The 24,782-nt window shown below is 40.0% G+C and overlaps 1 protein-coding gene across 5 annotated transcripts in view; it reads right to left on the bottom strand.

Annotated features, from left to right (window-relative positions):
* Window positions 1-24,782, bottom strand: part of LOC140453274 (ceramide transfer protein) — a 112,134-nt gene that overhangs the window by 55,940 nt on the left and 31,412 nt on the right. For all 5 annotated transcript variants that reach the window (XM_072547831.1, XM_072547840.1, XM_072547854.1 and 2 more), the window contains exon 3: window positions 17,665-17,781. In XM_072547831.1, the coding sequence (XP_072403932.1) occupies window positions 17,665-17,781 (117 nt within the window). The remainder of the gene's footprint in view (window positions 1-17,664; window positions 17,782-24,782) is intronic.

Below are 24,782 nucleotides of genomic sequence, written 5' to 3'. Positions count from 1 at the left end.
TCTCTCAGTCACACCAGTAAGCCCAGTGCTTCAGGAAATACATCATGAAATGTCAAGGGAGGGAGACGGTTAACAGCAGATCCTTGGCCTTATCAGGCGGAAAGCAGACATTAGATAAAGTGCTGATATTGCTATAAAAATAGCAACTTAATTGTTCAGGTTACCATGCTGAGAGTCTGGATGCTTTTTCAAGAGCTGAAGATCCATGCAAAAACTATACAATATGATTCTCACGGACTAACGTTGATGGTGCATTGCAACGATGGCTGCTGTTGCCTTCTACATTCTACCATACGATCCATTACAGCTTCCTTCAATTTCAACATAAAATACTGCAACGTGCAGTTAAGCATTTTGTGACGTGAACTTAATTCATCACTGCGTGAAAATGCTATTGGCAGCTAACGGACAGAGCATCGGTTTTCAGTTTCTGCATTAAATGTCTCCAACATAGACAATGAAACCTCACCCCACACTTCTAAACTCTCAACATCCTAAAGTAGATCAAAACTCCAGCTCAAAACAAAGCACCATGGGAATTAGTTTAAACTGACACTTTTAACCAACTTTTTTCTTTGTCCTCTCAAATAACAAATACAATTTACAATTTCCTTAAATGAATACTTTTTTTCAAAAGAACACACCAATGCATAAGATTTGCAGCATTCATTTTGAATATTTATGGGCTGACTTTAGCAAAAACACTGCATTCAGCAACACAGATTTCTCTGCAATCATCTATAGCTTTCATGCAACGATAATGCCGGAATTCATTACTCTCAGAAGCTAGATAAGCTTTCTTCAAGAAAACTCTTAGCAGTTAAATTGTCACACTTTAATCAGTTACATTGAGTAGATACTATATTCTAACTACATTCCAGGTCATCAATAAATACAATGTTGTAAGGTACAGTTCCTCCAATGACATTTGACCAATGAAGTGCTAATATAGTAATTATAAAAACATGCCACTCCATAAGTGCAGATGCTTCTAACTGCTTATCAAAAAGCCATAACTTCAACTCAAGAACGATGTTTAGATCTCTTCATTCAAAAACAAAAATAGCATACTTTGCTCGCATGCATACAGTTTACTAACTTGGCTAACAAAACGAGCTTATCCTAAGTGGGTATTTTAATATATTTTTCAGCCTATTGATAAATATACAGCACTATTTTCGCTGGGTGGTTAAGTGGTTTCACTTAAACTGAGTGAATGTCAAATCATGATCACTATCAATTGCAACTTAATAGCAGATACCACTTTACACTCTAACAAATCGATCCATAATTGAGGCAAACCCCTAAACCTGCAGACCTGTGGCTTTTCAAATCCACAGAAAGTGCTGACATTAACTGAGATGGTGATGGTCTTATTTTGGGTTGAGCTAGTGAGTCCATACTTCTCCTTTGATGCCTGAGCAAATTCCAGTGGGGCAACCAGTTTTGAGGGTAGCCAGTACAACACACAGCACTTGCATGTGGGGTTCTGTTACTGCACTGTCAAGACCAAGCAACCACTTGGTCTGCGCAAGGGAGCGAAGCAGTGAGAAGTCACTGATCCTGCAACCCATGAGCCTATATGGGAATAAGAAGTGCAATACCAAGGGAGGAGGACATAAAGGCTAGTTCTCTACGTAAAAGAGAGAAGACATTGGGTGTGGCTTCAAATCCTTGAAAGCAATTGACTTAATTGGCCGACAAGGCACAGACCATATAGGGCAAAAGCTCATTATGGAGGCTTTAAATCAAGTATTTCTCGTAGATCCACATAATCAAGACAAAAGGGAGAAGAACAGAGATTGCTCTGAAGAAACATATCACTTTACTGAAGGCTACAGTCACATGGAATTCAGGTTTAGTGCAATTTGCTGTCCGTTGAGATTGACGGCTAAACCCTTGAAAGGAGCGGGCATGCTTATGGAGAATGATCAAAATCAGACATGTCAATGGGCTGAAGAGTGGCAGACGGAGTTTATTTAGATAAATGTGAGGTGCTGCATTTTGCAAAGGCAAATCAGGGCAGGGCTTAAACACTTAACGGTAAGGTCTGTGGAGTGTTGCTGAACAAAGAGACCTTGGAGTGCAGGTTCATAGCTCCTTGAAAGTAGAGTCCCAGGTATATAGAATAGTGAAGGAAACATTTGGTATGCCTTCCTTTACTGAACACAGCATTGAGTATAGCAGTTGAGAGGTCATGTTTCGGCTTTTGGACATTGGTTCGGCTACTTTTGGAATATTGTGTGCAATTCTAGTCTCTCTCCCATTGAAAGGATGTTGTGAAACTTGAAAGGGTTCAGAAAAGATTTACAAGGATGTTGCCAGATTTGAGGTATAGGGAGAGGTTGATTAGGCTAGGGCTGTTTTCGCTGGAGCATCGGAGGCTGAGGCGTGACTTTATAGAGGTTTATAAAGTCATGAGGGGCATGGATAGGATAAACAGACAAGGTCTTTTTCCTTAGGGTGGGGGAGTCCAGAACTAGAGGGCATAGATTTAGAGTGTGAGAGGTAAGATTTGAAAGGGACCTAAGGTGCAACTTTTGCATGAGCTGTCAGAGAAAGTGGTGGAGGCTGGAAATTACAACATTTAAAAGGCATCTGGATGGGTTTATGAATCGGAAGGGTTTGAGGGATGTAGGCCAAGTGCTGTCAAATGGGACTAGATTAGGTTAGGATATTTGGTCGGCATAGACGAGTTGGACCAAAGAGTCTGTTTCTGTGCTATACATCTCAATGGCTCATATGCTGTATTTGACGTCTGATAAATCTGAGAAGTCCATCTTTGTTGTCTCTGCTGTTAAGATCTAAGTGACAGTGATCATAACTCACCTTTAAAGGTACGCTCATGCTGGTTTGCTTTACAAAGAGAAGTGAGATTAAATAGTGTCCAACAGTCTTACATTGAAGTCATTCAGCAAATTCAATTCTTTACAGTATATGTAACACAAGCAGCATAAAGAGTCATTACTATTTCTCTCCACTTGCCATGTGAAATCAAAGAAATTAACTGCTAATTACTTAGTTATTTTCCATTTATTTTTCCTCCACACTTATTCCCTTTAGCCTTTCCATGCCTGAACACTTAAGGAAACTCCTTTAAACAATGGTGTGAATCTTCCACTCTGCGATGAAATCCCATTTGGTGGAGATTGAGTATCATGTTGGGAGTTTTGACTTGTCAGATTGGAATCTATAGGGGACTGGGAGCACGAAGTCTCATGGCATCAGGTCAAATATGTGCAAGGAAATCTCCCTTTGGGAGTATTCTCCATATTGAACACGAAGTGAGGGGAAGGACATAATGTACTCCTTTTGTCTTTACTATTACCTGAACTTGTATTCTAGTTCCTTCAGATTTATGCACAAGGACTCCCAGGTTGATCTGTTCTGCAGTTTACTGCAGTCTCTCTCTAAATAATATTCAGCTCCTCTATTCTTCCTGCCAAAGGGCATAACCTCACATTTCTCCATATTATATTACATCTGCCATGTGTTTGCTAACTTTCTTAACCTTTTAGTTGCCCCTCTGTAAATGCTGCCCATCCTCAGCACTGTCTTTCCATCTATTATTGCCATCTAAAAACTTGGCTGTAGTACATTAACTATCTTCAAAACTGTTGATGGATAGGATAAATAGACACAGTCTTTTCCCTGGGGTCAGAGAGTCCAGAACTAGAGGGCATAAGTTTAGAGTGAGAGGGGAAAGATATAAAAGAGACCTAAGGGGCAACTTTTTCCGCAGAGGGTGGTACGTGTATGGAATGGGCTGTCAGAGGATATGGTGGAGGCTGGTACAATTGCAACATTTAAGAGGCATTTGGATGGGTATATGAATAGGAAGGGTTTGGAGGGATATGGGCCGGGTGCTGGCAGGTGGGACTAGTTTGGATTGGGATATTTGGTCGGCATATGACTCTATGACACATTGATGCCCAGCACTGATCCCTATGGCACTCTACTACTTGCAGATTGCCATCCTCAAAATACCCTTCTTAACCCAGCTTTATTTAAACAAACGAAGAACTGTGGATGCTGAAAGTCAGAAACAAAAGAAATTGCTGGATAAACTCAGGTTAGGCAGCATCTGTAGAGCGAAAACATTTTAGGTCTTCTTCAGAACTGAATCACAAAAAGCTAGCATACAAGTTCAGCAGATTATAGGGAAGGCAAATGAAATGTTATTCGAAAGAGAATGTAGTATAAAAACAGGAAAGCGTATGAGATATGAGTTAGACCACACAGTTTTGAATAGTGTTAATCCCCTTATCTAAGGGAGGTATATCAGAGGTAGTCCAGAGAAGGTTCACTAGGTTGATTGTGGGTATGGATAAATTTTCTTATAGAGAGAAGTTGAATAATTTAGACTTATACTCACTGGAGTATAGAAGAATGAAACACATTGAAACATACTAGATTCTTAAGGGGCTTGACAACATAGACGTTGCTCTCCCTTGTGGAAGGCTCTAGGATCAGAGGGTATAATCTGAGTAAGGCTTCACCCAGTTAAGACAGAGGAGAGGAATTTCTTCTTAAAAGCGAGTGAATCGATGGAATTCTTTACCACACAGGGTTGCTGAAGCTTAATCATTTAGTCAAGGCTGAGAGACACAGGTTTTTAAATCGGTAAGGGAATCCAGGGTTATGGGTTATGGCAGCAAAGTGGAGTTGAGGATTACCAGATCAGCCATAGTCGCACTGAATGACAGAGTGGACATTATCAGTCATGAGGTCTACTTTTGCTCCTACGGCTGTAAGGCAGATGATAGAGAGTGGTGGTGGAGGGTTGCTTTTCAGGCTGAAGGCCTGTGACCCCAGTGGTGTACCACAAGGATTGGTACTGGGTTCACTGCTTCTCATCATTTATGTGAATGATTTGGATGTGAACATTGGAGATATAGTTAGAAAGTTTGCAGATGACACCAAAATTGGAGGTGTATGGGACAGTGAAGGAGGTTACCTCCAAGTCCAAAAACGATGTTGATTCGATGGGCCAAGGAGTGGCAGATGAAGTTTAATATAGATCAATATAAGGTGCTGCATTTCGGAAAGGCAAATCAGAGCAGGACTTATATACTTAATGGTCAAGTCTTGGGGAGTGTTGCTGAATAAAAACGACCTTTAGTGCAGGTTCATAATTCCTTGAAAGTGGAGTCTCAGGTAGATAGGACAGTGAAGACATTTAGTATCCTTTCCGTTGTTGGTCAGATCATTAAATAAAGGAGTTGTGAGGTCATGTTGCGGTTGTACAAGACTTTGCTTAGGCCACTTTTGGAATACTGTGCACAATTCTGGTCTTCCTCTCGGAAGGATGCTGTGAAACATTAAAGGGTTTAAAAAAGATTTACAAGGATATTGCCAGGATTGGAGGGTTTGAGCTATAGGGAGAGACTGAACAGGCTGGGGCTGTTTTCCCTGGAATGTCGAAGGCTGAGGGGTGACCTTTTAGAGGTCTATAAAATCATGAGGGGCATGGATAGGATAAACAGGCAAAGTCTTCTCCCTGGTGTGGGGGAGCCCAGAACTAGGGGACATAGGTTTAGAGTGAGAGGGGAAAGATATAAAAGAAACTTAAGGGTTTCAGGCAGAGGGTGGTACCTGTGTGGAATGAGCTGCCAGATGATGTGGTGGAGGCTGGTACAATTGCAACATTTAAGAGGCATTTCGATGGGTATATGAATAGGAAGAGTTTGGAGGGATATGGGGTGGGTGCTGGCCAGTGGGACGAGATTGGGTTGGGATAGCTGCTCAGCATGGACGGGTTGGACCAAAGGGTCTGTTTTGGTGCTGTACATCTATGACTAAGTTAAGAGAGACTTCAATTAAGTTTGGGACTTAACGTGAGTTATACATGTTAACGTAGATGTAATTCTCCACCTGAAATTCAAACTGTGAGCAACTGCTGCCAAATCAGCTCTATTAGATCTTCTGCATGATCCTGATTCACAACTGGTGTCAATACTGCTGTGACAATCCCCTTCCTGTTGAAAGGTCAACATTTCTGGTGCATACACGTGGCTGAAGTTTAGTCAAACAACATTTCAGCCCTGTAGTAAAATGCATGGAAATGCACTGCAGTTCTGACTGCACAACACCAAGAATTTATGCAGTACAAACTGCCCAAAGCTCATTTTATTGAGAGATATTAAAAATCACAAAATGTAATAAGTTCAAAAGCAAAAAAAAATTTATACCAAGAGCAAAAGTGTTACTCATTCCATTGTCCTTTCAGGTCAAGTATCTAAAATTATTACAGCACAAAATGTTAGGCAGATAAAGGTTTGAAGTAACTTAAAAAAAAGACAGGCAAACTGACTATGCTTTCCAACTTAAATCCTAGTCAGTGAATTTTAAACTTGGAATGTAATATTTTCATAAGAGAACGATACTTAAAAACACGAAAATTCCACTTTCAAGGTTCTAAAGAACATCATTGGACCTGAAACATTAATTCCCCTTTCTTCCCACAGATGCTGCCAGACCTGCGAGGTTTCAACCACAATTGTTTTTGTCCCAACTTTCATTCATGTTGCATTCACTCCCAGTCACCAAGTGGGAATGTCACATGAGAATTGGCATGCTTTACCACTGCAAAAACATTATTTTGTGCTGCATATGGAAAATAAAGAGCATGAAAGCAATGGAAAGTTTAAAGCATGAAGACCACTGGCAATCTGTGGTCTGTGGAAGGCAGGTTGGGATAAGAATAGTGGAATGCTCTTACACCAATTAGCAGAGTATGGTTAAGGCTGAAAGGGCTCTATGGGGAGATGAGATAACAATTGATAGAGGTAGTTTCCCGTTAAATGTCCTTATGGGACCATAAATATTTGGGACATGACATTAAAATATCTAATTAATATTTCGTAGAGTCAGCATGAGACTGGAGACTATTGCAATAGATGGAATAGCTAAATATCTATCATGACTGGTTAGTCTGGAATGGAAGATCACTGTAGCAGAAGTAAGAATAAATATCTAATCATGACATTAGGAAAATATTAAGTAGGGTCTGGAATGAAAGACCATCGTTGCAAAGAGTTAGCAATAAATATCTAACCGTGACATTAGAATAACATTCAGTAGAAGGTACAACTAAAGAGATAATGGGAACTAACATCACTGGTTTATTGTGTAGCTAGAGTGAGGTACTTTGATTAATATAGTTGGACATGCTGATAAGCTAACAAACATGATTTAAAAAAAGATATAAAAAATCTACGGACCCAGAGGTCCGTGGGCATTCAAGAATCTGCTTTCTCAGTGTCACGGTTTTTTGTGTGCAAATAAAAGACCTACTTCTTGAAGAACTCTCTGCACCTCCTGGTGATTCCTTACATTTTCTCCACGAGATGCACCACTATTTTCTGGCAGTAAATTCAAGTGTTTCATCAATTTAAATACAAGAACCAGCAAACACTGAAGGTCTACACTATCTCAGTGCAAACCATCTAGTTAGAAACAAAAGGTATTGGAACACATTACTATCAAATTACATGTCCTTATTTTCCTTTTGAATGCAAGTGGTGCTACACTTCTGCATTTGAGCACAAATTTGTATTTATCAAACACCTCGCCAGAAAGGAAAATTCCTTGCTCTATTTCCTTGAGCCCAATGGATCCCTCCTTTGTCATTCAAAGATGACCTCTCCTTTTGCAGTGCACTGAATGGTGTGATTAGTTTGTGCTCTTCTGGAGTCGCACGCAGTTGACAGAGCTGCAACTGAGCCACAGCTGATATCTAAAGGCACAGACAAGTGTAACTGCAGCAGTATGAGAAAGCCATATGATTTTTATTTTTACCACCTCCAACATAGTAAAACAGCTCAAGCACTTCAAAATTTTGAACAATGCTGACACTGAAAGAACTATGCCTGTTCCTATGTTCCGAAACCAGTACTTCGAACAGAAGGGATGGATGAGAAATTGCTCCTTCAATCACAGGCTGGATCTCTCCTGTGCTTGCTGCGAATAGGCTCATTAAAATCAGAAGAGGAAAAAAGAATGAATTGAAAGAGCTCCATGAACCAGGTAAATGCCAGCAGTTAATGAGTTGCCAAGGGGGAGGGAGGTTGAGGTCCAGGTCTGAGAGTGAAGGAAATACAGCTCTGGGAATAGGAAGCTGAGGTCCGATACCAGCTAGGCAAAAATGGGTACTGCAGATGCTGGAGATTAAAATCAAGATTAAAGTAGTGCTGGAAAAGCACAACAGGTCAGGCAGCATCAAAGGAGCAGGAAAATTGACGTTTTGGGCAAAAGCCTTCATCAGGAATCTATCATTTTACAAATTTGAATGGGGGAAGCTATGCTGAGAGTAGCCTTTTTGTGATGCTACGATGGGGAAAAGCCTTTTTGCCTTCAACTATATGGGGTCAAAGAAGATGGGGGGGGGCAACAAGACACCAAGAGTGCGGGGATACAGGGGGCTGCATAGAGACTGAGAGGACCACAGGGAGAAATGATTAGGATATAGGGACAATGGGGCTGAGAGCAGATACTGAAGGGTTATAATGGGTCTGACAGAAGACAGACAGGGACAGATTACAAGGCTGAAAGGGAAATTAGGACCAGTATTTCCTCAGCTGAGATGACTCTCTCAAGTAAAAAGTCAGCTTACTGCAGTGTCAACCTTGAGGTTGTAGAATACATTACCACCTACAGAATCAGATCAGCATAATTCACTGCCTTCAGAGAAGGTACAGGGTAAAAATGATTTATTCCAAATAATTACGACTGTAGAATAATATACATTAACAGATATGCAACTGCATTCTCGACTGCATGTTCAGTTTGCCTAAACCACAGACTGAATGCTTCTGGAAAAATAAATACTAAATGCAAAGAGATATATATGATCCAGCCATATGTTCTGAACAGAGGCCAAATTTTCATGTTCTTGCCCTCGGTCTTTTTCCTGCCTAGCACAGAAACAAGTTTCTTTCAATTCTATCAATTCTGTTTTTCAGCGTGAAGGGTAAATAGGAGCAACTACTTTTGTTTTTCTTCTCTGCAATTAGTGGCCTACTTCTTACTTTCCATTTAATTTGGTTTGAGTGGAGAAACTCCAGGAAGTCAAGTAGCAGATGCAAGTTCAATTAATTGTTTTAAACTTGAAATCAAGGAAGTTTTGTTAGCCTTGGAAATAAAGCCAAGGCAGATGATTGGAGTTGTGATACTGATCCGCCCAGATCTCACTAAATGATCAAACAAGCTTATGGGAATGAACAACCTATTCCCCCCTACAAAGAACAAAACAAAATCATTCCATTGTTTTGCTTATGTTTTATAAAGCCATTCATGTCATCAATGAACATCTGCTTTGGACACAATACTAAGCATTAGTATACCAATGGAAAGCTATAATATATTCAGATTGCTGTCACATTCAAAATGATATAGGCAAAATTAAAGAATCAAATATCCTTTGGGACTGAAATCAGGAAATTACATAAATTCCAGGCTTTTTGTTCCCATGTTACCACTGTAAATTTATGCCTAGGGTTGTGACAGATCAAAATACATATTAATAAAAATCAGGTTGAACAACTGAGGCCAAAGTATAACATTCTTCTTTAAATTATGGCTATTACTGTAAAAAGTATGTAAATTCAGCCATATGAATTCAAAAACATGCAAAGAAATGGATAACTGATTTTTCTACTCCTGAAATTCTAAGCATAGTTTTACATTTCTTTTGAACCAGTTTGATCGAAGAGAAATCCATGTCTCCAGCATTATCAGAAGCTGGGAGGCAGTCAAACACTGAGGTCAACAGGTGGGTCCACAAGATGGAAGAAAGTCTAGTTGAACATAATCTCACATATTGCACTGGCATGAAGCCAAGATTCCTGAATTTAATAAGGGTCTTGTGGCACAGTGGTTGAGCAGAAGGTCCAAGTTCAGGGCACACTTCAGGATACAATGGCAACACATGTGTTCTTCAATGTCCAAACCGACCAATAAAAAATTTCCAATCTTTTTAATGTAGAATATTTTCTGTATATCTCAAATGCTCATATCTGAATGAAAATGCACTGAAAAATCCATAAATAATACATTCAGCTACAAATGCAGAATTGGTTTATAGCTGATTTTTCCCCAATTAATTTAAATACTATTTTGCATTGAAAATACAAATCATTCAACGTAAACTGAATGACAATACAACAAAGTCATGATTTAGTGAATTAAGCAACTTTGAATTGAGTGATTTATTGTTAAAATAAACAGTTATCACGCCATTCTATTCAAACAAATCATTTTAAAAACAAATTGTCATTTCTTGCAAAAAAAAATTACAGTCCATGTTGCATCACCAGCAGACAATATAGTTTTTCTGCCTCATGTGACACTTGCTACAGGCTGTGACAAGAAGATATTGTCGGAGAATAGAAGTTCATCTGAGATGAGAAAGCTCTACAACCAAACGTTAATAATTTTAAAAAATTTTAGGTTAAAAAAATTGAATGCTCAAAGCTACCAAACATGATCTATGTTAGTGTAGTATGTGTTCACGTACCCACAATTTAGAAATGAAAGCAATCAGAATATATTAAATGACAGTCATTCACGTTCTTTTACGTGCACCATATTCAAAAAGACTACTCAGGATGTCTCAGTCCTATAGCAATACAAGCTCTAAAACATTTATCTTCTGCTATAAAACCAACAGAGGGCGCTGTGTAAAGCTTACATACAAACAATCCAACACACTGAAGGTTACTCCTGGTCAGTGACTGGAAATAAACCCTGGCAGTTCTATTAAGTCAGTTTGCAAATTGTCAGATTCACCAAGGCTGATGGCAATGATAGCTAGTTTGCGTGTTAAAAAAAACCAAGAAAAAGATACAATCAATTGCTGAATTAAGTATGCAATCTTCAGGTGCTAAATAAAGACAAGTCAATTTGTTCAAATGGAAGCTTCTCTGCCAGTTTTGACATTACTTTTTCAGCCATTTTGAATACAACTGATATTTTCAACCAATGCAACACATCTGCTCAATAGCCAACACATTGATCATAAACCCACCTTCACATTTTTCCACTGTCGCGTGCTCATCGGCAAAGTACCTGGTCGAGGAAGTTAATTAAACATTGTTTTGTTTAATGTTTTGTTCCTTAAAGTGTGTTTTTGGCCCTGCGAACAGTTTAGCTTAAAAAAATTATGTTCATGAATGAAGTTAAGTGCCTGTTAATATGAACACAATGGAAACAGCTTTACCTCCTTTTTCTCATCTTTCTCCTGAATAATGTTTAATTAAGACATAGCCAGACTCCCTCACCACTTGTTCAGCTCCTGAGCACGAGCACAAGGGAAACATCTGTCCCACTCCCTTTCTCCAAACATTCCACAATGACTCAAACAAATCAAAAACATCTGCAAAAAAATTACTTTGAGTAAAGAAAACTAAAGAAATGCATTCTCAAACAGATATTGATTCTAAAGTATTCCCACAATTATTTTTTCCACAATGTATATAGCAAAATATAAGGATGCTGATCCAAATTGCCAATAATTTATGTTTCTATAAAATTCAAGCTACGAGGATATATAGTTTCAGATATAAAAACAGCCTAGCTGAAACATAAATAAAGCTTTCTTTTTTAAGAAACATACAATCCCAGTGTGGAAACAGGCCATTCAGCCCAACAAGTTCACACCAACCCTCTAAACAACATCCCACCCAGACCCATCCTCATCACCCTGCATTTACTATAGCTCATGCACCTAACCTACACATCCCTGAACACTGTGGGTAATTTAGCATGGTCAATCCACCTAACGTGCACATCCTTAGACAGTGGGTGGAAACCCACACAGACACGGGGAGAATATGCCAACTCCACACTGAGTCACCTGATGCTGGAATCAATTTCAGGCTCCTGGCACTGAGACATCAATGCCAACCGCTGAGCCACCATGCCGGCCCAAGGTAGACAAGAGTAATTTTTTGTAGTCAAAACGAAGATAAAGCTGCAATTCAAATTACATCGCATTATTACAACATTCCACCTCAGCCTATATTAATAACACAAATCAAACAAAGCCACAAAGACTAATTGAACTCCTACTTAGTAATGTTAAGAAATGCAACACAATCGGTGTTAAACTTTTTTGTGAGCAACTAGAAATTTATGGCATTACCAGTCTATTCTTTCCATCATCCGTACCCCAAGCCTATGTAGCAGTACATACTGGTGGACAGAAAAGGTGCAAAACAGGACTAACTATGTACTTGTTACATGAAGTAGACAGCAACAAACCATTTGGCCCTACCTGTTCAAGCCTGAATTTGTACTCCACTTCGTCTCCTCTCACTTTTTCTCATCTAACTCTGCCTTTGTAACCATGTGTTCATTTCACCTTTCTATACATTTCTAGTTTCCCCTTAAGTGCATTCATTCTATGCACATCAATTGCTCCCTGTAGAAGTGGGTTCCACATTCTATTGTGTGAAGATTCTGTCGAATAATCTATTTGATTTCTTGGTGAATATCTTGCACTGATAGTCTCAAATTATTCTTATGTCCACTCGAGGAAACATTTGCTTGGTCTCTGCTGCCAAAACCCTTCAACAGTTTTGAAGACCTGCATTACATCAGCACTTACCTGTATTCAAGAAAAACTCAGTTTGTTCATCATTTCTCAACATCATCCTTGCAAATATCTACACCCTCAAGTGCCTTTAACAAAATGGTGACCAAAAACACTCCAAGTGTGGTTAGCCAAGATTCAATATTGGCTTAACATTACATCCTTTTAACTCTATCCTTCCAGATGATTAAGCTTGTGCTCAATTTGTTTATTTTTCAGCGGCCTTGCTAAATTTGGTTCTTGTAGCAGGGCAGGCTATTTGTATAATAGCAAGGTCTAAAGTGCTCCTAGCATGGAGTGAAAACTAAGTAAAAACACTGGGAGTTGAGCTAAGTGAAGGAGGTTAGTTAAGTGGGAGGGGGAGGTATTGCTGTGCCTCGTTCCAGCAATTTTTATAAGGGGCTACTTTGTGGTTAGGGGGCTTCTGGCTAGATTCAAGATTGAGCTGAGATGAATAACAGGCTTTGTTGAGGATGAGCAGCAACAAGTTAAGGGCAAGATAAGACCTTTCTCTAGAGGGTAGCACTCTCTGGATTACTCTTGACGGCACAAGCTCGTGAGAGTAGGAATAGCACAACAGGGCAGGTGAGTACATGGCTGTGGAGCTGGAGCTGCTGCAAAGACAGGAATTCAGATTTTTGCTAAGACAAACCAGTGCAGGACTTATAGTTAATGATAGGGCCCTGGGGAGTGTTGTCAAACATTGGTGCAGGTACATAGTTCTTCAAAAGTGGTGTCATAGGTCGATAGAGTGGTGAAGGTGACATTTGGCATGCTTGCCTTAAATCAGTCAGAGCACTGAGTACAAGAGCTTAATGATGTGCTAAATAGTAAGCAAGGTTTTATACCTGAGGTCACACAACATGACTGATGCGATTGCATGAGATACAGCAGAGGACATTGAACAGAACATTACCTGAGCTGGCATGTTTCAGCTAAAGAGAGAGAATAGATAGCCTGGAGTTGCTTTCTTTAGAGCAGAGAAGGTCAACAGGGTAACTAATTAAGATATACAAAATTATGAGGGGCTTAGGTGGAAATAAACTTCTCTCTTTAGTAGAGTGGTCAAAAGATGGGACAATAATTTAAGTTGAGGGGCAAGAGATTTAGAGGAGACTTAAGGAATAACATTTTTGCCCAGAGGGAGGGGGCTATCTGGAACTCATCACCTGAAAGAGTATTAGAGTGGGAAACATCAGAACATTTTAGTAGTACTTAGATGAACATTTGGAAAGCCATTGCATACAAGGCTACAGGCCAAGTTAAGGAAATAAGCCTAGAATAGATAGGTGCTTGATCAGTGTGATCACAATAGGCAGAGTGCTCTTTCATGCTGCAATATTCCCACTCAGAACAGGTGTTGCTGTCATTATTTTTGTTAAGGCAAGGGAGTATTAGTTTTGCTTATAGTTTGATGGATCCCTCAGAGCTCCTGGGATAGTGTGTGGTGTAAATTATAAACCTCAAAAGATCAGTCCCAACACTGGGAGAAAAATTGCCACTCCTACAGCATTTGAAAAAAGAACAAAAAAAGATGACATTAGTTAACTGAATAGAATTACTGTCTTAATGGAGAATTCTGAAATAGACTGTATTCATTAGTGTGAAACAAAATAAACAAAAAATTCAAAAAGCGTACTGAGAAAAGAATTCTATTTTACAACTTCAATGTTTCTACAGCCTCGCAGGCTTCAGAACGCGAATGAGGGAAATGAGATTTAGAAGTTGATTATAGTTAATTTTCAACTTAGAATCCTAAACTCTTATAAAAAGATCGCCATTTTTAGGTCATATCATGCTTACTCTTTCAAAGGGCTAACCAATTCAGTTCTGCTTCTACATCAATATTTTAAGAATTTGAAAATAAACAAAATGTGGGAAGTGTTGCCAAACAAACAGACCTTGGGATACAGGTTCATAGCTCTTTGAAAGTGCAGTCACAGGTAGACTGGGTGCTGAAGATGGTGCTTGGTAAGCTTGCCTTCAGTGGTCAGTGCATTGAGTGCAGGAGTTGGGATGTCATGTTGCAGCCATACAGGCCACTTGTGGAATACTGCATTTAAATCTGGTCTCCCTGTTGTACGATGGATGGTGTGACCTCTTTCAAGTTTCACAAAAGATTTACAAGGATTCCATCAGGGTTGGAGGATTTGAGCTATATAGGGAGAGGCTGAATAGGTTGGAGCAATTTTCCCTGGAGCACAGAGGCAAAGGGGTGACCTATAGGAGGTTTATAAACTCAATGGGTATAAATAAGGTGAATGGTAGGTGTCTTTTCCCTAGAATGGGGGATTTCGAGACTAGGGAGAATGATTTTAAGGTGAGAGGAGCAAGATTTAAACATGACATGAGGGCATTTTTTTCTGTTAAGAGTGAATAAGATATGTTTGGAGAGTATAGCCAAGCACTAACAGGTGCGTCAAGTTAACTTTAGGATTATGGTCAGCATAACCATAGGACTGGTTGGACTAAAAGGTGTGATTGATGGGTGAATTGCCAAGTTCTTTTTCCCAGGGCAGGGGAGTCCAAATCGGGAGGGCATAGGTTTAAGGTGACAAGGGAAAGATGTAAAAGGGACCTATGGGGCAACTTTTTCCACGCAGAGGGTGGTGTATACCTGCAGTGAGCGGTCAGAGGAATTGGAGGAGATGGGTACAAGTACAACATTTAAAAGGCATCTGGATGGGTACATAAATAGAACAGGTTTAGAGGGCTATGGACCAAATCCTGGTAAACAGAACTAGATTAATTTAGGGTCTCTGGTTGGCGTGGACAAGTTATTTCTATGCTGTACAGCTCTATGATTCTATAACATTGTGTTCACATGTCAGTTCTTCTATTAATACTTTTGCGAAACAACAATTTGCAAGGTGAATCCAAGTTAGGGTAAAGGTGTCAAGTCCACATATAACATTTATCAAAGATCTTCCTGTCTTCAGCTAAAACTGCTCATACTTAGCTAAGCAGACTGATTTGTAATTAGTTATATGTGAACTGTAGAGCTATGGGGAGCAGGCAGGAAAAGGAGGTTGAGGCTGAGATAAGGTCAGTCATGATCATATTAAATGGCAAGTGAGCTCAAGGGACTGAATTGCCCACTCCTCATCCTAGTTCTTATGTTCTTTATCCAGGTGTATTTTGGCATAGCTTACTTTGCACACTTTTCCACAGGTTATTTTCACAACTTTAAGCATGCAGAGATCACTCCTGAAAACAAGGCTAGGCTAAAGAAACAGCGAAGTACTGGATTCTTACACCTTCCGTCCTTAAAAGCCCAACAAAAATAGATGATATTAACTTAAACAATGAGTACTGAGCTAAAGCAAGCGGTTAAAGATCTCTCGTTGAAAAGAATCATTGAACAAGACAATTGTTGCAGGCGAAAGTGAGGACTGCAGATGCTGGAGATTAGAGTGGTGTTGGAAAAGCAAAGGTCAGGCAGCATCCGAGGAGCAGGAAAATTGACATTTCGGGCAAAAGACCTTCATCAGGAACGAGTCATTCCTGATGAAAGGCTTTTGCCCGAAACATCGATTTTCCTGCTCTTCCTAATTCACTGTTGAAGGCCAGCAATGCTCTTTTACAAGTTAAACATTATATCCTGTTTGTGTAAAAACAATTGTATACAAAACCAAAAATTCATGTGTACTGTTCACCATAATTACCATTTCCTGCACCTTTTTATTAAACTTATTTAAATACATTTGTAACACCGGAGTTGTACCTGCCTCCAAAAAGCCTTCCTGAATTCAATCACAATCCTAATCATAGTTTGCTTTACACCTCAGTTTACTATCAGCTTTCATTAATGCCTTCTAAATTCCAAACAGTAAAAGGAGAATAACCATTGCAGACGCCTTCTATACAAAAGCTGGTACAGAATCGACAAGCACCAAAATTAAGTCCTTTGGAAAGCAAGCCAATGAGTTAAGTTCATCATGAAACTGACGGCAGAAATACACGCGTTTCCAACTGGTCATCTGAGCTTTCAATTCCGACCTCTCCCATTCTGTTTTGTAATTTTTCTGACCAAATGACTAAATTCATGCTGTACTTAGAGTCAGAGACCTCACATATATCCAAATTAAACTTGATCTGCTACTCTTCAGCCCATTGACCCAGTTGATCAAAACCTCTTTTTAATCTTGGATAATCTTTTTCACTGTCCACTATAAACTCCAATCTTAATGTCATTCTCAAACTTACTAACCATGCCTTCTAGATTCTCATCTAAATCATTGACATAAACGAGTAACAGTGGACCCAGTACCCATCTCTGTGGAACAGCACTGGTCACAGGCCTCCAGTCTAAACCAATCCTCTACCATCACTTTGTCTCCTGCTGTTAAGCCAAATTTGTATCCAAGCTCATCCTGAAGCCCTTCCGATTTAACTTTACAAATTAGACGACCATGCAGAACCTTGTCAAAAGGCTTTACTAAAGTCCAAGTAAACTATGTCTACTGCTTTGCCCTCAATCTTGGATAAAAGCAAATTACTGCGGATGCTGGAATCTGAAACCAAAAGAGAAAATGCTGGAAAATCTCAGCAGGTCTGGCAACATCTGTAAGGAGAGAAAAGAGCTGACGTTTCGAGTCTAACGGACCCTTTGTCAAAGCTTTCACAAAGAGTCCGTTAGACTCTAAATGTCAGCTCTTTTCTCTCCTTACAGATGCTGCCAGACCTGCTGAGATTTTCCAGCATTTTCTCTTTTGGTTTGCCTCAATCTTCTTGGTTACTTCCTCAAAAAAACTTCAATCAAGTTTGAGACACACTATTTCCCTCACACAAAACCAAAACTTGTCATGTACATCCCACTAAGTTGTCAGTTTTTGCTTTGTTGAAATGTATTCAAAGTTGACACACATCCATCACCCCAACATGGATGAGTAAAGAAGAAAAGTACCCAGAGGTTGAATCAGATTTTTACCACACAAAACATTGATAAATTGAAATGTTTCACAAATTTTCCATTCAACCAACAGTTTTTATTAATTCACATTACTGGCTCAGCCAATAATTATTGTTCACCCCAAATTATCATCTTCAATACTTCCAAATTCTCCTTTTACCTTGTGCTGTTCAATGGCCTCTATCCATTGTTGTCTATGGTCTGGGTCTTGGGCACGGAGGTACCACACACTGTCGTTCACACTGATATCAAAGCGACATTCATCAAACTCATGGGGCTGTGGAGAAGACCAGACAAGTCATGAGAACAGACTAGGATTAACAGAATAGCATGCAGCTTTCAGATAATATGACCTGCATTCATTAACAATGAAACATTAACTAATAAGAAAATTAATACATCACCGAATACACCCAGACCCTCTTCAACTTGTGAACCAGTAGCATTTCATCTTGAACACCACTTGGGGCAGGGACAGAGGGTGAGAGAAACACTGAAATTATCTATGCTGAGTATATTCTATGTCTAACCAGTGGCACCATAACTGAGTAGAAAAGCCTAAATTAACCTTGCCTTTGCAAACCTATCATTTATGCATCTGTCCATGGCAATATTGGTGTGACTGACCACTGCACAATGCTGACCAAGTCATGCTTTCACATTGAGGATAACCACCGTTGTACTGTATGGCAATACCTGTCCTAAATGGGGTAGATTTCAAACAGATCTAGCATTCAAAACTGGGCATCTACAAGGTCAAGTTGGCCATTACTAGAAGAATTGTTTTGAACTACAATCTAAAATACCTTGGCACAGTATAAAAGCAGCTCCTCCCATCATCACCAAACCAGACGATCAATACCGGATCAATAAACAGTACAGGAATGTCAAGTAAGGAGCAACACCAACTCAATCCCTAAAAATCTATCAAAGTAGTAACCCTAAAACACAGGGCTTCTTGCCTGACAGTGAAAATAGCATAAAACAGAGTTACGTGGTCCCACAACCAGCCAGATTCTGCAATTCAACTTGAATAATGGTGGATAATTTTAAAAAAGGAAACAGCTTCAAAAATATTCTCACCTGTAAGGATCTAATCAGTGTGAAGACAGGACTAAACATTTGCAAAAAGGTGATGTATACTGAATCATGCATCTCAGCCTCCTTCTGAAATCCTCATATGGCACATGCCAGTTTTCAGACAATTCAATTCAATTCATACCACTTCATATCCAAGAAATTTTTGGAGACACTGTGTACTGCAAAGGCCGAGCTCTGAAAACATTCCAAGAGTATGGAAAAATGGTGAGCTAAATTATCCAAGCTATTCTAGCATGGTTCCAACATTGGCATTTACCTGACAGTCTAAACAAAATTCCACAAAAGGCAACACAAACTCAAAACAGCCAATTATCGCTCCATTGGTAGATTCTCAATTAACAAAGTAATGGAAGGCCTTAGCAATAACCTGCTTGGTTTGGATTCTACTAGGACAACTCAACTCCTGACAAGTCTTGGTCCAAGAATCATTACAGTGCATGAGGCGACCATTCGGCCATCACGCTTGAAGCAGCTCTATTAGCTAGTCTAGCTCCAATAGGTAAAAACAATGACTGCAGATGCTGGAAACCAGATTCTGGATTAGTGGTCTGGAAGAGCACGGCACTTCAGGCAGCATCCGAGGAGCAGTAAAATCGCGTTTCAAGCAAAATCCTTCATCAGGAATAAAGGCAGAGAGCCTGAAGCATGGAGAGATAAGCTAGATGAGGATGGGGGTGGGGAAAAAGTATCAGAGTACAATAGGTGAGTGGGGGAGGGGATGAAGGTGATAGATTGGTGGCGGGGGGAGAGTGAAGTGGATAGGTGGAAAAGAAGATAGGCAGGTCGGACAAGTCATGGGGACAGTGCTGAGCTGGAAGTTTGGAACTAGGGCGAGGTAGGGGAAGGGGAAATGAGGAAACTGTTGAAGTCCACATTGATGCCCTGAGGTTGAAGTGTTCTGAGGCGAAAGATGAGGCTTTCTTCCTCCAGGCGTCTGGTGGAGAGGGAGCGGCAGTGAAGGAAGCCCAGGACCTCCATGTTCTCAGCAGAGTGGGAGTTGAAATGTTGGGCCACAGGGCGGTGTGGTTGATTGGTGCGGGTGTCCCGGAGATGTTCCCTAAAGCGCTCTGCTAGGAGGCGTCCAGCCTCCCCAATGTAGAGGAGACCGCATCAGGAGCAACGGATACAATAAATGATATTAGTGGATGTGCAGGTAAAACTTTGATGGATGTGGAAGGCTCCTTTAGGGCCTTGGATGGAGGTGAGGGAGGTGGTGTGGGCGCAGGTTTTGCAGTTCCTGCAGTGGCAGGGGAAGGTGCCAGGATGGGTGGGTGGGTTGTAGGTAGGTGTGGACCTGATCAGGTAGTGCTCCAATACCAAATCTCCTACCTTTCATTTTTATCTCAGCATGCCATTACTCTTCAAAATACTATCCAAGACAAACCAATCACTTGATTGATATCCCGTCCATTCTTTCCCCCAATCACACACTGGCACATTGTGCGCCATCTACAACATGCAATGGACTACATTAACTCACCCTAAGGTCCTTTGACTGCATTTTCAAAACTGTATGACCTAAACATACAAGGGCAGATGCCTGAGTGAAAAGGTCTTTTCTCACATCACCCTTTCTTCATTGGCACGTTACTTAAATCTATTCCCTCTTGTTTTTGTTTCTTTTACAAGCAGAACCAGCTGCGACCTATTTACTGTGTCCATCCCAGTCATGATTTTGAAACTTCTATTAGATCTCCTCGGAGCCTTCATTTCTCCAGGAAGAAGGATCCCAACTTCTTCAATCTATTCCGAAAGCTGGAAGTTTCTCATAACTCAAACTATTCTTGGAAATCACTTATGCACTCTCTCCAATGCATTCGCAAATCTTTCCTATCATGTTACACCTGCAACTTTTCCCAATATTCCAACCAAAGCCTAAAAGTGGCTTGTACAAGTTCAATATCACCTCCACCCTGTATTCTATGCCCCATTAAAAAAATTTACTGCTCTCTCCACCCTGTCCTGCCACTTTTGATGATCTGTGCACATATACACCCAAATTCCTCTACTCCTGTACCCCCTATCAAACAGTGTCCCCTATTTTATACTATTGGTTCTGATATAATATGATAGTTCCATTCTCATGCGATCTCATAAGAAAATCACACAATAGCAAAGCCATTTAAACTAATGAGGCCGGAATTACATTATAACCAATACATAAGGAAAGATCACGTTCTACAAATAATGGTCTAAATTCTTCAACAGCATCAAAGCCAATTCACACTGAAGAAACACGAATTATAGCAGAACTGACTGTATTGTCTTTCGGTGTTCTTCCAATCAAAGTTCATCACTTCTTACGTTTTTTTTTGCAATAAACCTAGTCTGCCACCTACCTGCCCACTCCACCAGCTTGTCAATGTTTTTAGAACTCCATACTATCCAGCTCATAGTTTACAATCCTTTCAAGTTCAGTGTCATCTGAAAACTTTGAACTTGTCCCCTGTACACCAAGATCCAGCTCTATATCAGGAAAAGCAAGAATTTCAAAATCGATCCTTGAGGAAACCCACTACAAACCTTCCTCAGACCTAAAAAATGTCTATTAACCATTACACTGTTTCCTATCATTCAGCCAAAGTTATATCCATGTTGCCACTGTTTCCTTTTACACAATGGCCTATAACTTGCCTCTCAAGTCTGCAGTGTGGCACTGTATCAAATGCCTTTCATTTTCACCAATAACAAAAAAAAGAGTTTGACAGTGGAATTTGACACAAACCGATTTATCAAACAAGGCCATCCTGTTTGTCAATCCATGGGTTTGGAGAATCAGGTTGCAAGACTAAAATGGTTAAATAATAACCTCCATTTGACAGGAATGATAAAAACAAAACTTTCTCCGCTAATGGAATGCAAAAATGAAAATCCTATTTGCAAAAACAATAAATTGCATACTGAGTCACCTCTACAAATATTGATAGTTTTATAGAATCAGTCCATCAAACAAAGTGAATTTGATAAGATAAATTACAGATTTAAAAGCCTTAAAATGTGAAATCTGGCAAGTATTCAATGCACCTATGTTAAAAGATACAACATACATAAAAGATGTAAAGCAGTCTTCTGTATGCCAATTATTGAGGATAGGAGACAAAATTAGAAAGAGTGGACATTTGAGAATGGTACACCAAGTTGGGTCCCAACAGTGGCCTGAAGCATTCAACAGCAAAACATTGCACTTAATGACACCCAGCAACATCATAGCATGCCAAAATCTTTCACTACATTGTTAGGATTTGGAATGCATTTCCTGAAAAGAACGGTGGCAGATTTCATTGGATATTTCAAAATAGAGCTAGATGTATTTAGAGAGCTACAGAGATAGAGGTGAAGAACAGGAATAGCTGGGTAGTTTTTTTTGGGAGCTGGTACAGACACGATGGCTTGGAGAATCTCTTTTTCTCATGTAAAATTCTATGATTGCATACAAATCCCAGGATGTCTAAAGGGAGGGGCAAGAAATCAGTGCAAAAGATGTATGTGAAGCTTTTACACCAATCTTCAGCCACAAGTGCTGATTGAGTGACCCATCTCAGCCTCCCGAGCCCCCGACCAACAGAGATACTGGTCTTCAATCAATTCAATTCACTCCACGTAATGACAAGGAACCATTGAAGGCAATGGATACTGCAAAGGCTAGGGGCCCTGACAACAGTACTTCTGCTCAAATACAAGCTCTACTCCTGGCAAGTTGTTCCAGTACCTTTGTAACATTGGCATCTGCTCCTTAACAGCTATGTCCACAAAACACAGCATAATCCAACTTAGCCAATGAATACCCCATCATTCTACTGTCGATCAAAGTGAATGAAAGGAGTCGCCAACAGTGCTATTAATTGGCACTTACTCAGCATAACCAACTCACTGATGCTCAGTCGGATTTTGGAAGTGGAACCTGGCACCAGATCTCATCGGCCTTTGACACCGATTGAGAGTTTCCAATTGGAAAAATAGAAATGCGAATCATGCGCAAAAACCATGGGACATGGCAGATGGATCTGCCTTAGATAGATGAAGGCAATATGGTCGACATTGTCTACATGGAGTTCAGCAAGGCCTTTGACAAGGTTCCACATGGTACAATGGTTAATAAAGGTTATATCACATGGATCCAGGGAGAGCTAGCCAACTGAATATAAAATTGGCTTGATGGTAGGAGACAAAGGATGGTAGTAGAAGGTTGTTATTCTGATTAAAGGCCTGTGATTGGTGCTGGGTCCACTGTTGTTTATCATTTACATAAACAATTTGCATAAGAATACAGAGGTATTGTTCATAAGTTTACGAATGACAGTAAAACTGGTGGTATAGTGGACAGTGAGAAAGGTCATCTAAGATTACAAATGGACCTTGATTAATTGGGTCAAGAGCTTAACTTCGATAAAAGAAAGATGTTGAATTTTGTTCAGACAAACCATGGCAAGTCTTACACAGGTAATGTTAGATACCTGGGGGTTGCAGGTACAAGGTTCCTCAACAATGATGTCAAGGGGGTGAAGGTGATGTGTGTCACGCTTACCTTCACTCAGCACTGAGCACAAGATCTGAAACGTCAGGTTAGAAACATCTACAAGCTTTCACATTAGCAGTAAATCTCTTTCTCTCACGTTCTGTTAGGGCTATAGCTTAAACCATTATCTTAATTCCGATTTTTGTTTAATCTTTTAAAAGCATGCTTTGCTTTCTGATCATTTTAAATTTGTTTATGATCAAGTCTCAACATGAAAATGATTGTCAAGTACAAAAGAAATCAGATTTTTTGACTTTGGCCCAGTGCAGAATATTAAGCAACGAGTTAGTGTTTTGGGTGGAGAATTGCTGAAAGAGATAGTGGATCCCACAGCTACTGTGAGTGTGTGGGAAGGAGAATGGGAAATGGGGGTTGTTTGTGCATCTGGTGATTGGAAAAGTTTTTTATTGTAGATTAACAATTTAAATTAAATTGATTTAAAGACTGAATATATGTACACAATACTATTTGCAGCAATGTTCAGCACCATTGGTGACTTCTCAGATATGGAAGCAGTCCAAGTTTAAATGTAACATGATATGGACAATGTCCAGGCTTGGGTTGACAAGTGGTAAGTAACATTTGTGTTACACAAATGCCAGGTAATGACTGTCGCTTAAGAGACAAGAATCACTGCCTGTTGACATTCAATGGTGCTACCATCACTGAATTCCCCACTGTCAACATCCTTTTTGGGTGGGGCACAGGGTACCATTAAGTAAAGACTCATCTCGACTTGCCATACAAATTCAGTGACTAGAAGAACTGGTTAGAGGCTAGGAATATTGTTATGAGTAACTCAGCTCCTGACTGTCTAATGCCTGTCCACCATCCAACGAGGCACAAGTCAGAATGCAATGGAATACTCCCCACTTCCCTGGATGGGTGCAACTCCAATGACAGCTTGACACCATCGAGGTCAAAATAGCCCATTTGATTTGCACCACATCCACAAGCACTTATTCCCTCCACCACCAATACTCAGTAGCAGCAGCATGTACAATGTCCAAGATGCACTACAGAAATTCAAAGATCCTCAGAGAGCACCTTCCAAAACCATGACCACTTCCATCGAGAAGGACAAGGGCAACAGATACATAGGATCATAAACTGCAAGTCCCCCTCCAAGACATTTACCATCCTGACTTGGAAATATATTGTCACCCCTCCATTGTCGGTGGGTCAAAATCCTGGAATTTCCTCCCTAAGAACCTACAGCAGTTCAAAGAGGCAGTTCACAACCACCTTTTCAAGAGTAACCAGGGGCAGGCAATAAATGCTGGTCAACCAGTGACACCCATATCTCAAGTGAATAAAAAACGTACAACTTGTCAAATGTAATTCCTACATTTGTGATGTTCATCTTATGAAACAATTTGATAGTTAAAGAACAGATAGTGATCTAACTTGAAGAACTTCAAACTGACCGAAATGGAGAGGGAGTAAAAAGACCTTAAGGTCAATGCAAAGTCACTACTGAGAGGGGCAGGGAATGCAAGTTGGTATTGTACTACAGATCTAAGTGTTATAACCTGCGCAAATTAATCACATTCAGATTCACATTCAAACTGAAAACTGCTTCTGATTAATGATTTGTGATTTGTTGGTTATGAGTTCTTCTCAGTAAATGTTCAATTTCTTTTTCTAAACGAGTTTAATCA

The sequence above is a fragment of the Chiloscyllium punctatum genome, chromosome 2 (assembly GCF_047496795.1).
Source record: "Chiloscyllium punctatum isolate Juve2018m chromosome 2, sChiPun1.3, whole genome shotgun sequence".
Taxonomy (NCBI): domain Eukaryota; kingdom Metazoa; phylum Chordata; class Chondrichthyes; order Orectolobiformes; family Hemiscylliidae; genus Chiloscyllium; species Chiloscyllium punctatum.
The sequence above is the reverse complement of the archived record's forward strand: the minus strand, read 5'-3'. Positions and strand labels throughout refer to the sequence as shown.